Here is a 16,357-nt window from a genome sequence, read left to right on the forward strand (position 1 = left end):
ATGATTCACATTTGGCTGCATTTCAAGAAACGTGCCTCAGATTCCTAACTGGCGTCTGTTAATGTGATTGTAATTTGAGTGATCCACATGTGCTGCAGCAATTACACATGCATCGGTTAGGATCACTGTCAGTTGGAATAATATTGTCACATGATGGGGTTTACATAGGCGCTGCCTCACTCACATTGATCTGCAACCGCATTTTGAGTTACATATGAGTTTGGGTGTCTGGTGGAATGATTTGGTGGACAGACAAGCCAAACAGAAAGAGGTGCTTTTGAGGAAAAATTGGAGAAATGTATTTACTGTGCACCTTCTCCAACTAAAAAATACAAAAACACCTCAAAATGATGTCATTTGCACTGAGACATCTGTGGCTGGACTGTTTACGAGTGTTTCCAACATGGAGACTCGCTAGAGGATCAGAGTAGACAGCTGTTCTCACATTTCGGACACTACTTGGATGTAACGCAGCGACACGGTTCTGCATCGGATTTTTGTAATTTTTCCCTGTTGTGCAAACAAATGCCTGAACATTTAGACCACATTTGGTCACCACATTGCTGCTTTTCTTTAGATAAACACACATTGTGCACTTTCAGTAACTGTAACACATCTGTTCACAGGAAGCTTCATTTATATAGTTTGGCTGCAGTTTATTCATCTACATGTACATCATGGTGACTGCAGCTGTAACTCACAGGAATTCAGCTTCAACCGTGATGTTAACTCAACTCCAAATGTAATGAAGTTTGGTTAGTTTTTATGCTGAATTTTGCATTGTTGATGGTGATGTTTGAGAGGAGATAGCTACTACTTCATCAGGATATTCAATGCTGCTTGTTGTCCTCTCCACGTTTAACCAGTCAGCATTTGTCTTTTCTAAACTTAAACAATCACTGTTAATACCTACTTAACTGTATTTCAGTGCCACTCTACTCTCTGTGGACCTTGGAGCACATACTTTTTACTTTTTTCTCGTCTGAAAATGGCCCTGAAGAGGTTCTACATGAGTGGTTTTCTGTGGTTGGAAAACACACAAGGTTGAGGCCACCATAAAACCATTCGCAAATTCCTGCAGTGGAAAACAGCCTTATGTTATTATGGACCATTCTTAAAAATATTAATTATCCATGGACAGAAGGTAAATACATTAAAATAAAGCAGTACTAGCCCCACCGAAGTTTGCTGCAAATACTTCATAACAACGTAAAACATACTGAAAGTTTAAACTGAGGAACTAAAGCCTCAATTATGGTTCCTGCAGGTGTTTTAATAACTGCTGCTGTTCAAGCAAAGGAGAAGATGAGCCACTGCACCATCACGTCGATTCACCAGTTAGTGGACTATATAGAGCATTGCACGTTTGTGGACAATGCAAACACAGCTATGGTTTTATGGAGTGACCAATCGCTAATCACGACACTGAAACATCTTTCTTTTATTATGTGTTTGTTTAGGTGCAGGCTGCTCTGAAGAGACAGTGGATGCAGTATAAAACCCAGTGGGGTCAGAGGCGAAAGGACCACTGCTCAATGCGCTCCACGTCCTACACAGCAACGTCCATCACTGAGGTACCCGCCTTCATGTACCATCACGACTGCAACACTGAACACTTGAATGGACGCCACACGGACGACTCTGAACTTGTGGCACTGAAATCAGGAGACACATACGCTTGAGGACAAAGAGTGTTGCAAGGGTTAACAACCGAAGGACAGCAACAGAGCCACGGAAATGTACAGCCTGGCACATCCCGGTGATTAAATCTCAGAGGCTAATGCTGGTTAGTGCAGCCCAGGAAGGATAATACGGGTCAGGAAAAACAAAGAGCTCATGGAGACGGAGTTGGATTAGCTCCGAGGTGGACACTTTTTACGTTTAACTTTACATTGCTGTTGCAGCTGCTTTTTCAGAACTTTGATGTCGAGAACTTGTGGTATGAGACAAGAGCTGCTTTTGACATGTGTCAATTTCCTCAAGCTGCTAAACTGCGTGTGCAGGGACGGAGGTTTGCGTGGCGGTGTTTGAGATGACGGTGCTGACTGTGATGAAGGTTATGGCTGGACGTGAGGTGAATAATGACTGTGACGATTATCAAGGTGAAGTAGAAGAAACAATCATTCCTTACCTCACCTATACCAAAGGGTACTGTTTGTTAGTCATAGCTATGATGGTGCACTAAGTCCAGCTAAACACACGTGAAGCAAAAGACACACACATCCACAAACTTCACCAACCCAATCATACGTGCCATGGTAGAGGTCCAACAGCAACAGACCCTCTGTGCTTAAAGCTCTGGAACTGTGTACATAATATGTATGTTCACCATGTTTCATTTGAAAACAGTGTTTAAATGTTTTTTTTAAAGAAGACTTTATTTTCATTTCCTATTAATGTTTCGTTTCTTGCCGATTCCTAAGTATATGCTTAGTGTACGTCCTGTGATGCTGCATTTCCCGACTGCTTTTGTTGTTTTTGCAGTTGCTATTTTTGTGCCGAAGATCACAGGACTGAGAAGCAAAAATGCAAAAAAAAAAAAAGACTTATTTTGAGGTAAAACAGCCACAAGAGTTGTTTCACTGTGTCAGCTGTGCCAATGATTCTGACAAAGATTTAACTCTCAATCATCCTTTGTCTCCTCATGATGCCTATACTGCTTTTATAAGCATAATATTCTGTTCTTCATGCGTATTTATTCATTTATTTTGTAGCCTTTTGTATGAATGAGCATCCAGGGCAGGAGAATGGCTCCCTAAAGATGAAATATTGAGTTTATATCCAAACTGTATGCACACACTAAATTAATTGTCTTAAAGGCACGCTCACACATCTTTCTCACCATCTTGCATCGACATCAAATATAAATTCATCTTCTTGTTGTCCTAAACACGAAGAAACCCCTTCATATTACTCCACTGTCTTATCATTGTTGATGTGTCTGAAGGGTTCAGAGCGTAGCGTCAGAGTTTTGGTAGAACATGAATAAATTCCATGGCTTGCATTTTCCTGTGAAAGTTACTTAAAAGCCCGATAAGTTTCTAAACTCTGATGTCTCCAATTTAAATTCAGACGGAGCAAATCATTTATAACGCTGGAGCGTATAACCAATAGCCATTAAAGCCTCTGGCTGCTCACACTGTGATTGGTTTTTGACTGCTTAACAGAAAATTGGCACTTTCTGCTCTGAGTTTAATGAAATTCTTTGTGAAACATGAGCATCTTAAAGGATAAGGCTGGTAGAACACAAAAACAAACAACAACAATGCAGAATGTCAATTTTTGACTTTCCTCTGCACCAGGCTCTTTATTTTCTAATGAAGGCATAAATCTAAAAACGCAATCATTAGTCCACGTTAATGTAAATCTGCAAACATGTCTTCAAATTATACAAACAGTTCGATTTTAATAAGGGTTGGGTAGTTTTAAAAAAACATCAAAGTCCCATATGTTTTTGAAAAATGTTACTCAAAGAGGCAGAAGTAGTGCATTTGTTATTTGTCCTTTAATGCATATTTGGGATTTGTTGAAATCATTCTTTGAATCTACCTTAAGATCCTTGCTGAGACTTGGTTGCATTTTTACTGTCAGACTCACTACAGTTTGTCTACACAGTGCTGCTGTTATTACATGCTGAATGTCTGGTATTCATGTGTGCGCTGCAGCTGGATAACTCTTGTATAAGATATTAGAGGGTTACAATACAGTACAGAACTGTTGAAAATGTACACTTCCTATGGACATTTATAGTGAAGCTCAGACAGAATTTACACATTTAACCACACAGAATATGATGATATTTACATTATGCACATATTCATATTGTAAGAACTGTAATACTTATGAATAATCATTAAATTGTAAACATGTACTTCCTGTAAAAGTCAGATAATCTGGTCAATATAGTCTTTGCAAAGAGATATTGGAGATTTATCCAAGTAGGAATCTGAAGGCCCACCACTGCAGACTAATTTAATGTCATTAATAAAGTCATCAAACCCAATCGCATCGATCATATCATTGAAGTCAGAGATGCAGCTCTTCACTAGCCGCCATGGTGCAGTTTAGCAAAATAACATTTGTGAGCTGCATAAGCTGAATGCAGTGAATCTTGGCTCCATTTATTCTTGCTGCAGTTCCCCGTAGAATAAAATCCACCAACCTGTTGCAGTAACGCATATCAGTGACATTTTTTTGGGTTTGTTTATTGTGTGTCAGGTTTAAGAAAAGAACAGAGAGTGACAATCATGATGGCAGAAGGTTTTAATGCTACAAATGAGAAATTAAAAAAAAAATGTATATTTATTTTAGTATGAAATTCACCATTCATCTTCATTACGGAGATTGGTCTTGGATCTGGTGCACACTGTAAGACGTATTATGAGTCTTGTGCGTCCTGGATTCTAAATATTTTATATGTCGGTAGCCATGTACATACAAGCAGACACTGTGTACATAATAGATTTTTGCACTGTGAAATAATCTGACTATTTTTGTTACCTTCCTGTCATTGATTTTGCCTTGTGTTTGTCTCTTTCTCCCTCTCAGCTTGGACTTGGCATCATCTCAAAAGCTGATAAAAACTGCATTTTGTTAAAGCCAAACTGATTAGCGTTTTTCTTTATCTCCAACCCATTTAGCACAAGAATACACACATGAAACACCTTTTAGTGTTCAGTAAAAATAAATCTGAAAAAAACAACAACCCTGGAATGTGTTTGTGAAGGGAGAAGAAAGATGAAAGTGGAAAAAATGGACAATTTGCAGCACTTAATGATTTGACGATGAAAGGTATGTCTGAGTTTGTTGGTTTTTTTCAGAACAATTATTTAATGGCAGAATGGATTCCAAAGTAAGTTCTTTTTCCAAATTCTTGTTTTCGAGCTTTCTCTGATGACCGAGCTGCTTCTCCTTCGACAGCTTTTCTTGTCGATTTTTCAGGGTGGAGAGATTTTGTATGTGTGCACAGGGAAAACAAAGGAAGTCTTCCTCCATTTGGCGTCTTGCTTTGTGATCTCTAAAGGTACAGCTTGAACCACATGCCAGTATTTGACGCGTGGACAAAATCAGCAGTTTGTCTACAGGACGGATGTTTGCTCAGACTCCCGCAATGCATTGAGGTTGTTATCACTCTATTACATCTCCTCTTATGTGGATGTTTTCTGATTTTACATAGGCAGCTACTGTATAATTTACAATTTCAAGCTCTGACGAATCCTAATGGCACAGCCGAAAGAAGATGTGCTGCCCTCATGCACAGCTCATCTGAGTCTGTAAAATAATAATGATAATAATATGATGAAGATGGAGCTGCTTCCTCTGATAAATACCCCCGTGGAAATATCCAATGCAGAGTATGAAATTCTATGCAAACTGTACTGAATGCAGAGATGGAGAAGCTCTGCAATAATCAAGACACAATGAGGATGAAATCTCCATAATTGTCATAGAACCTCCTGTTATTGGCTCTTCCTCGTTTGATTCAATGGAACAATAAAGAAGAAAGATGGAGGAGGAAGCCGTAAATTACTTTGAAAAGTTTCCGACTTGGGGAGCATGTTGGCCTGCGAAGCTTCAGGAAAATGTCAGCAGCCGGCTATTTCAGGCGTTTCAGAATGTTCCCTGACGGCGGCAATCTCACAGTACGCTGGACCAGACCCAAAATATGCCGTGTGGGCTTCGGAAACCGTCAGTAAAAGCGATGATGTGTGGGGTTTTGCTCAGCGGTGATGACAGGGCTTCACGGCTACATCTTCATCCGTGAGTTGGAACGTCCTCGAAAGATCTTCATGTTTCAAGGTCACTTGAAACTATCGGATCCGCTCGCATCGCTGTTTTCATGGAAGGTCACTTTTCTTCCCTCCCCTCTCCCATGGCACGCATATTCATGTCCGCTCATTCCAGCCCAAGTGTACCGACGGTGCACTGACCCACACTTCCACCCGAGATGTGGAGCGTTTTCAGCTTTTGCGGCCAGAAACTCATTACAGTCGAGCCTCACTGCAGTAGGTAGGAGGGCAGCGAAGAAAGGACGTGTTTTACCCAGATTCTATTGGGTTTGCACAGAAATGCTCAGGTGTCCATTTTATTCAGTTGAGGTGTTAAAGCGGCTTTCCTGTTTCTCTTTTCATCCTCGGCTACGGTGCACTGCAGCTCTCAGCCCCAAACTCACAGTCACGGTTCATGAGCAAACATGCCTGGAGAACGCAGAAACCAAAGATTGTTGAGATGTAGCACTAGCTTCTTGTGTTTAATCAGCTGGATAGTGAGGCAGTACGTCTCAGAGAGTAAACTATAGGTAAGTGGTGTGCAGAGATAAACAGAACAGAATTTTGGATTGACAAAAATATGCTGCATCTTACTCTATATGGCAATGAAGGTGGTAACACGTGGTTGCATGGACTGTGCATAGGCCTTGAGAAGAGATGGGCGTTTCTTCTTATTCATTTCTATCAAGAACAGGGTTGGATCAAATATGCAGTCAGTTATTAGAAATTGCATGCCAATTTTGGAATTAGTTATAGTAAAAAAAAAAAAGCTAAATAGTTCTGGATTCTTTTTGGATTAATTCTAGATCAAACACAAAAACTGTTACACTTAATACTAAATAAATTTAGTAAAGTTTAACCTTTAAACATCCCCAAACATTGTCAGTACAAATAAAATGTATGTTTCATTTACAGAAGTTCAAACAAACCTTACAAACACAGCACTGGAACAAGCTACAGGTGGACTCTGTATGTTCGATAACGTGAGATGCTGCTTCTTTGTGCAAATTTCCATTGCTGCTGTTTATTCATCAAAGGCCACGTGGGAGACTTTGCTCTTGAAGCACAACAAAAGCTCTCAGTCATCGGGCAGCATCTTCCACTTTCGATGTAAATGAAAAGAAAGCTCTTTGAAGATGACAGTAAATTGATTGTTTGGCTTGTACAAATTGCACTGGACATAGATGTTCTCGTGATGCACATCTCTGACGTCAAACAGACTGCGATATTTCCAGGAATGGATGGCTGTTTTCAAGGGGCTGCTGCTGCTTGAACTTTCCATCTTGACTATTCTCTGCCACAAAGTAAAGCACTCGTCCAAGAGACTCCACATGTCAGACGCACTTTTCATGATTATAAAATTACATTTAAAAATAAATGGAATCAAATAATCCTTGATTTTGTAACCGTGACATCATTGCAAAATTATTCTGGGTCGATTATAGTTACTTGCTTGGAGTCATTTGTTCATATAATCCTGATTCAGTGTGTAATCCATTATCGCCAAACTTAGAATTTCACACTAAAAACTTCAACATTTATAACGTGTATTTTTGTTCAAAATTCAAACAAAATTGCATTAACCCATAGCAGCTCGCTTACATGGCTCTTTCCATGCACAATCACTGCAGTATTAGTATAAAACTGCACTGAAATTATTCATTATATACCTGAATAGCAAAATCTGACCAATTTGGCATCAGAATGTAAAAAATAAACTTGATACCAACTCATCCACAAAACTTTGTATAAAGCAGCAGCTCTGCCAGTAAAACTAGCAGTTCACATTGACGGATGCTAACATGCTGATGTTTACCAGGTGACAGTGTGTACAAAGGTCACCGTGTTAGTTTCTGTCGAACAGCTGTTCAGACCTAAAGGGCCATTGTGTAGGATTGAGTTGCATCTGGTACTGAGGTTCCAGATTGATTCCAGCTGAAAACCTTTCACCTCACCCCCATTCGTCAAGCATGTAGGAGAAACAATGGTGGCCTAGAAAACATGCAAAATGTCTTCCCAGGGAGCTAGTATCTGGTTTCTTTGTCTGTTCTGAGGACGGCAACACAACATGGCCGACTCTGGAAGAGGATTCGCTCTTTATGTAGATATACAGGACTCAGTCTAATCCTACAGATGAGTCCTTTAAAGCTGGGATACGCAGAAATGTGGAAACGAAAAAACGCAAAATCAGAAATTAAGATTTGAAAGAATGTGAAAAAACAGCCCTTCTCATGCAGTTATTTAAGGCCCTCCTTCTGCTTCAAAAGCACAAAAAGATAAGCTAAGGGGTCAATCTCACATCCTGCACTTACTGCAGACTTGGTTTCACTTTATCAGCCCCGTAATTGGCTGTCGTCTTTCTGGAGAACTCGTCTTCCCTCTCAGACCACTTGCAATGCGATATACCGAATGGTTAGTAAGGAATTTTTGCACAATAATGTAGAAAAAAAAACACTGCCGACCCAGCTTTAACTCAAAACCCACATGCTAACTCTAGGAAACATCTAGGTTTCATCCTCTGGGGAGCAGGAATGGCTGTAACATATTCCTATTTGTGAGATATTTCATGGTGGTCCAGTATCCCAGCTGACACATGCTGGATCAGTGCTGTTGTCTACATCATTCAGGGTGTCCCAGAGGAATTATCTGTTGCTATTATCAATATCTCTGTTTGTTTGGTGTCTCACAAAAGAAGAAATTAGGTGTTATTCCTCTTTTACTATCCCTGCAGCATGAATTTAAGAGAGGTTTTAAAAGATCCAGCGTTGGAGCCAAGCGACATTGATTGGTTTTCTTGTAATCATACACCGAGATTTCTTGAAGATGATATCATTAAAATAAAACTCACTACACTACTGCAAATACAGAAGCCCTTTGGATGATACATTCATTAATTAGCAACAAACGGGTTTACTTTCTGAGGCCTCTACATCGCTTTGGTAATGGTGGTATATGGGGGAAATGCGAGTTGTTTTTGTTGCAGTCTCATGAGTGATCACTGGGATAGACTGGCAGCAGGGTCGACTGGTGCTGATGAATCTAACTGTACGAATGCATCCATGGTAGACACACAAAGAGGGACTTCCTGCTCTAAAATGACTGTTGCTTGATGCTAACTGACACTGCTGAATCCCTGTTCGTTTAATGCTTCAGAAGGCATTTTCTGATGAAGAGAAAAAATCTGTCATTTTCCCCCATCATTTTTAAGATTGTATACTCACAAAGACAATTAATTCAAAGGAGCTATTCCCATCAAGATATGCAAATAAAAATTATCGATTTAGATCAACGTTTCAGTTGCAAATATCTTTTTGGGCAGAGTTTAAATAATGAGATTTTAAAATGTATATGAAGTTTAGATCACACATACTAATACAGTTGGTGGAAGACATTTAGCTAATACTTAATTTAACATTGACATTTGTCCCTTTCAGTTTATCAAACCAGTGGGAAATATTGGTAAAGTGTTATTTGATAAATCTGGTCAATTTTAGAGGATTTTACACGTGTGTTTAAAATTTGTGGAGCAATTTAAATTTGTGTTGTTTTGGCTTTCAAGATTTAAAAATTGTATGTTGAAATACCAATTACACTGCAAAATAAAACCAGGTCCCAACAACTGACTCACCACTGAATTGCCAAAAACACAAAAAGGCCCAAAACTACTGAAGAATATCTAATAGAATTGTTCATTTAAAAAAGAATACAAATTTCAGAACTTAATGTGTTTTTATGGTAATTAAATAGCGGTTAGTTTGTTGGCTGAACATCGGAAGCATTGGAAGTTGCCCTAACTGAAAAAGACTGATGAAAATGGTTGCATTATTTCACTTTATTTTATTTCACATTACTTTTTGTAGTGTAAAAACAAATGGAAAGAAACAGCACATCCAAATTTTTAGAAAAGACACCTATTCATTCTTTTATCAAGAAATAAAAATGTCGAGAATAACAAACAAATAAAACAAAAAAAGAAGTAAATGCCACCAGAACTATAGGAAACCTCATCAGGCTTCATTTGCTGGGGAGCAGGAATGTTTGAAGCGAATTCCCAGTCAGCAGTTGCTGAGATATTTGAGTCTGGGCAGACCAATAGATCATGCTGCTGGTGTGTAATGTTTTCTACATGTGTGCATGTTGGCTGCTCGCTGAAGATGTCCCAGAGGGGCCGACCATAAAATGTTTCTGGGTTTCTTTCAAGTGTTGCTTATTTCTGTGTTTGTTTGGTGTCTCATGGAGGAAGAGATGCGTCATAAGGCCTGAGTGTGTGTGTCTGTGGGCCTGTGCAAAGTTTCTTGCTCCATCTGAATGTGTGTGACTTTACGCTGACTTTTTTCTCGTGTTTTTTCTTTTTTTTTCAGTCATCCATTCAGTCTGGTTGTTTGCCGCTTCCTTGCATTTACTCTGTTGTCGTTTCAGACGCTGCCGCTCCACCCGGCTGCTCTTTCCCACCAGTGGAGCCACCTGACCTGCCCTCTAGCTAATCATCCCTGCAGTGTATACACTCCCAGCCTGCCACCCCTCATTTCCCTAAAAGTCTTTGCGCCTTAGTTCCTGCATCTATGTTGAACCTAGCCTGTATTTTTCCTCAGTCTGCCCCCTGTGCTTTACTTGTCTGCCTTTCTTTTTCTTGTAGACTTGAACCTACTATTTCAAGTGAAACTCAATTCTTTGCTTTTGCACATCGCAGTCTTGAGTCATGCTTCTGGGTCATCGTCTCAGTCTCGCTAGTGTGCTCATATCCATATAAACCAGCGTATGCCTTTGTGAGCCGGCTATTGTGTTGAGAGCATAACGGGAGAGAAAGGAACCCCTACTGCGTTCAGCCCCGATGCCTCAAAGAAGACGAATCAAACCATCAAAAATCTCCTCTCAGTCAGACTAATCTGCACCATCGTCTCTATCTGCTCATGAAAGATAGGACTCTGGAGTCGTGCTGGGATTTTACAGTGGTGGCTGCATTCAGGCACGGCAAAACTCAACTCTGGGCTGCACTGAAGGATCATCATTAATTTCAATTGTCTGCAGTCGTAAAAATTAGTTTACTGACTGACTAATTTCAGAATCCGATGTGTCGTCTTCTGTGCTCTGTTTTCAGCACGATGCACACTATTCCACATCTGAAAGGCGAAGCCAATTTATGCACAAAGCCCAGAACAATCAAGACTTTTATTGCATTTTTAAATTCCACTTGATAGTGTTTGCCCCTTCAGGAAATAAGCACCCACCCAGCAGTGTGTGGAGAGAGGAGAGGAGTGGAGATTACCTAATGAAATAACTCCTCCTTCAAGATTACAATGCAGCACTTAGAAATTATAATCTTAAATGAGCTCTGCATTTTCAACTCCTTTGATATATTATTGAAAGACAACGCTCACTGCATAATAATGTTCTAAGCCCTCTTGATTCAAGCCCTAAGTGCCACAGTGATGCCCTGTAGCACATCTCTGATCCACTTGTGTAACAATATTTACTGCCACATTCATCTCAGTGTGTTATTTTCTAGTGAAGCAGAGGAGGGAGACACCGGAGGCATTGTGGTGGCTGTAATTTGTAGAGTTCCAGAAATGAGTAAGGAGAAGGCGAGCATTTGCAAAAAAGTATATTATTCTAACCTTCGAGGGAGGAAAGCAGCGGCGAAGGAGGATTCATCTGCATGTACTCAAGGCTGCTGCTGCACATTTTGCCCAAACCTCACCAAACAAGTGAGTCACGCTACGGCGAAAAGAAACCCCGACAAGAAGCAGCAGAGAACTGATCAGTCACATGCGACGAAAAAGCCGACAGCGTGGGGTTGATATCACCTCCTGAGTGCATCAAACAACATGAGGCGAAGACTTCCGTTTACATCTCGCCTGTCTGTCTGCCCAGGGCCCACAATATGCTTTAGAAGATAACCGCCTCGGTTATGTCTTTCTAACAGCACTTGTTCCCTCATTATGCACTAATGAGATCTGTGAGGCAAATTATTAATTATCATGGCATTTGATAGAGTACATGCTGCAGCGCTTGGAGAGGTTTTCCCAATGAACAACAATTTATATCCGCTGCCGTGTGCTCGGTCTCTGCCTAGGTTCACTCCTGCCAGATATTTTTGTATTCATGACAGCAAAAGTGCAACTATTCAATTCAGTGTCAAAATAATTATGCAGGCACAAACAATTCCATTTTGTAGATCCTGGCGAGGCAGAGCACTTCTGTACACTTTGACTTTTGTGTTTACTTGTACGCCGGCAGAGTGTAGAACAAATTAGCTAATTTATTCCTTGCTGACACTGCTGAAAGTCTTGTTTGTACATTTCTGTCTATCCTCAGATGGTCTGAAAATGCAGGAACTCAGTGATGTGGAATGCATGTTCAGTATAAACATTTAGTGGGCATTTACACAAACCAGGAACACAGCTTTTTTATTATTCCTTTTTTGAAACACAAGAGGAGACCCTAAACGGGGTTTTTCGAGCACAATTTGATCTAGAAATGAAACTGAAGGACGTTGTTAAGTTTAATCGCACCTCTAAAACGGTCGTTTGCCTTTCGGATCATGTTGTCCTCAGAATTCCATCACAATACAGCTGACCGAAGCTGCATTAAAACAACAGGGTGTAACATTTGGTCGGGCTGAATCTGTACAGAGGAGAACAAGCTGATCCCACTCGGCTAAAATACAAGTATCCTTTTACCTCTGAGCCACAAATTTCAACATTTGCTGTTCAGAAACACGGATACGCACCAGTGTCGTAATTCTCTGACACAAAAATCGTATGGTGGCACGGCCAAAAAACCAAAGTGCTTAAAGTTAAGAGACCACAGAGCCTTGTTAAATGCTGGGTTAGTGGCCAAATTTCCCCTTCCATGCACAGGCCGTGCTCTCGGATTTTCCACGGTACTCAAAGCATTTTATGAGGGGTCTCAGCACAGCAGGAGCAGCACTAACTTATTTCTGTTTTACTATCCCTGCAGTGCGAACTTGAGAGAGGTTTGAACAGCTTTCTGGAAATGAGCGACAGGTGATATTCTTGTAAATTCTTACCTCACTGGTACGATGAAACAAGAAGAAAGAAGAGGAAAAATATGCAAAGGACACGACTTGACAAATACGGATCAAATGCAACAAAGATTCAGACCACACTGCTTGTTTGGTACAATCCCTTATCTTGTTTTCTTTGTCACTTGAAAAAAGTTTTCAGTCTCCTTCTAGCTGGCCTATTCACATTTCATTTGTAGTGTGAAACCAAAGGAGTCTGTTTTACATTGGTTCTATTGAATCTCTTTGAACCTTTTGTCTTACTACTTGATTTAGAAACCTCTCACTGTCCAGGAGACTTGGACTTCTTGGTAGAACGGCCAGGAAGTTCTCTGAGAAGAGTATACAAAGTTTTTGGTCATTTATTTCAGGCAGATTCACAGAAGAGTGAATGCTGTATTGGACTGCTGTTCTGGGCACCTGTTTGGACGGCTAAAAGACTCCATGTGTCTTCCATCCCTACTGCTATAGATGTGCCTAATAAAAATTAGCCTTCTGGCTGCATTTTTGCACGAACTTGGCATATCTGCACATTTGCACACTTTGTAGGTATTGCCATTTCCTGCTTTAGCTGTTGCTCCTTTGCATTAAAAGGAGCCAAATGAGGTGGTTTGGACATCTGATTTGGGTGTCTCCTGGGCTCGTTGCTTTGGAGGCTTTTCATGCACATCCAGCTGTGAGGAGACCCAGAACTTGCTGGAAGGGTAACATATCTCATCTGGCCTGGGAATGTGTTTGATCCTCCAGGAGAAGCTGGAAAATGTAGTTGGGGAGAAACACACCTGGCATGACCTGGTTAGTCTGCTGCCACCACGACTGAATCCCAAAAAACAGCAGAAAATGAATAAATATCATATAAATCTTCCTGACCAAAATAAATAAGGAAGTTAATCCTCTACAGTGTTAAATATAATACTAATTTACATGCCTAAGTTTAATATTAAGCTTAGGATCCTGCAAGATTGGCAGCGAGGCTGAGGAGCTGAGGCTTATCCAGCTTTATTAATACATCCACGGTGGAAACACAAAGACAGACTTCTCTTCTAAACTGACTGTAACTCGATGCTAACTCAGACTGCTGAAGCCCTTTTATTAACTTAATGCTTTAAAAGGCATTTTTGGATAAAGATAATCCTGTAATTTTCCCCTCATTTCTCACACTGTAGTCACATGGTGAAAAAAGCTCTTGAAGAAATAGTTGTACATTTTTGGAAAACATCCTTATTAACTGTCTTTTTAAAACCAAAAATGGATTAATAAATGCTTATCTTATCTTATTCTGTCTTATCCTAAGAAAAAGGTCAACTATTGGATGAAATCAGAGCGAAAACCTGGCCCCTTTCAACACAAACAGATCTCTTGAACACAAACAGCCCCAAAGACTACCAGGTATGTTATGTGCTCAGGCTGTTAGCCACACACTTAAAAAGAAGAGTGTGTTCCGCCCCCCGGGGGTATCAGACTACACCTGGTTAGGATGGGACAGATGACCACTTTCCACACACGCTAAGACATTGTTTACTGTGATTCAAAGCCGCCTGTGGCACCATGGCCGACACACATCCCATATCACCTTTCAGGCTTGAATCACGCCCAGATAGCACCAATCAGTCTCTCTCCAAAGGTCTTAAGACATCTGCCGAAGTGGAAGATTAACATCAGTGAGCGCCTACACGCAAAACACAGCAACACTCCAGCATGAAAAATGAGCGGCAAAGACGACAGACGGGAGCATCCTGAAGCATTAGTCCAGACAATTCTGTGGCAGTTAAGCAGGATCAGATCTTCCCCGTATTTATGAAATCCTTCCCTTTAGTTTTGCTTAAATAGTATAATAGGTTGTGTGCATGCAAGCAATTTGCTTACCCTGACAGCATAATAAATTGCAATTCTGATGATGAACGACTGGAGGAAGATTGAGAGAGAAATAAATATAGTGGAGGAGGCTAAAAAAGCAGAAGCAAAGCAGAAAGAGAAGCTTGCTTTTTTTTTTTTTTGCCTTTTTTACTTGAAAGGCAGAGTAGACTGTCAACGCTGCAAATAATTTAATAATTGTGAAAATTTCAAGCACATGCACAAGACAGATGCATAATGCATCTGCTTTAGTGAGTTCATGACGCAAACCTCGAGTTAATCCAGCGGAGAATTTGAATATGTAAATAATATTGGATGAAACCCAGCTGGGATTGGGAAGGTTGATTTTTCTGATGCAGGTCTGTCAGCCCCCTGTCTGTAGTTTCTATCAGACTTGATGTATCCATTGGGAGATCCTGAAAAATCTGTCAGCTTTCACTTAACCGGTGCTGAACTCACTCTACAGTCTGCAAGCTTCTTCCCTCACATCTAAACCCTTCGGGATTGTCGACATCTAGATCAAAAATGGCAAATCCACAATCACACACACACTAAAAGGTAATCAAGAGGGCTGATGGTCATCCCCTTCAAAGAGCTTCCAGACAGAGGGAAGAGAGGATGAAAGGAGTCTAGTGGGCCACAAAACTAGATCTCCTGCAAATCTATTGGGATATAAGTTTTTGCCAAAGGCAGTGTCAACAGACTGCACTCAACATGTTAAAGCACCCTGTGTGTCTTCAGGTGTGCTGCTGGATGGATGTTTACTGAACTGTTCTGTTCTGCTATCAAAGGATAAATCCTAGTTTAACTTGGATTTTAACTCCACAGTTAAGGTCTATTTTTCACCTTTAAAACAGCTGTTGACAATTGAAACCTTGAAGTCAGCATGAACAACTGCACTGCTGTCTCTAATTGTGTTAACTGCAGGTGATGCTGATATTAACATGTTAGAGGCCTGTCAGCATCCACCCAGAACATTGAACACTGGCAGACAAATAATGGCTCTGAGACTAAAAGCTCACAACTTTGTTTGGAATTGTTACATAAAAATAGATATGACATGTTTTACATCTAAGGTAAAGTAGTTTTTGCACCAGTGAATGTGCACATTTGAAAGCATCATATTTGATGTCTCCCTCATGATAAAAGCAGCCAGAATAATACTGTATGTCGGGGTCATCAACCTATGTCTCATGAGCCAGATGTGGCTCTTTTGATGATTGCATGTGGCTCGCAGGTAAGTCTTAGCTGACATTTCTTAACACGGTAAGTAATGAATAATTCCATGGACATTTTAAAGTAAAACGTTACAGAAATCACAGTGTTCAAAATATAAAACATTCTCATGCATCATTCATCCATTTTCTACCGGCCCTGTCCAGGGTGTCACAGGTGGCTCTAGCCAATCTGTCCATCAGGGTACAGGAGGGTCCAACACAAAAACTCTGTTTTTATTAGATAATGCGGTAACCTACACAGGTCGTTGTGAGGTCAAGAAGTAAATTTCCCTCCTTTTAATCAAAAAAATCAGATAGCTAGTTTTTGTAGAGCAAACCCTTTTGATGAAGAAGACGACAAAAAGAAAAAAGATGAAGAGTACCATACATTTCAGCACAAATGGATAGAAGAATTCACCTTTGCATTAATGGTGAGAAGCATTTTATGTATTATTGGTTAGCTTCAGTCTCACCTGAGGTAACACATTATATCT

At 40.3% G+C, this 16,357-nt stretch overlaps 1 protein-coding gene across 1 annotated transcript in view; it reads left to right on the plus strand.

Annotated features, from left to right (window-relative positions):
- Positions 1-4,604, plus strand: part of calcr (calcitonin receptor) — a 74,925-nt gene extending 70,321 nt beyond the window's left edge. Inside the window, exon 22 of the mRNA XM_022214113.2 lies at positions 1,461-4,604. Within this exon, the coding sequence (XP_022069805.2) occupies positions 1,461-1,682 (222 nt within the window). The 3' untranslated portion in view covers positions 1,683-4,604. The remainder of the gene's footprint in view (positions 1-1,460) is intronic.
- The last annotated feature ends 11,753 nt before the right edge of the window (positions 4,605-16,357 follow it).

Source organism: Acanthochromis polyacanthus, chromosome 11, assembly GCF_021347895.1.
Source record: "Acanthochromis polyacanthus isolate Apoly-LR-REF ecotype Palm Island chromosome 11, KAUST_Apoly_ChrSc, whole genome shotgun sequence".
Lineage (NCBI taxonomy): Eukaryota > Metazoa > Chordata > Actinopteri > Pomacentridae > Acanthochromis > Acanthochromis polyacanthus.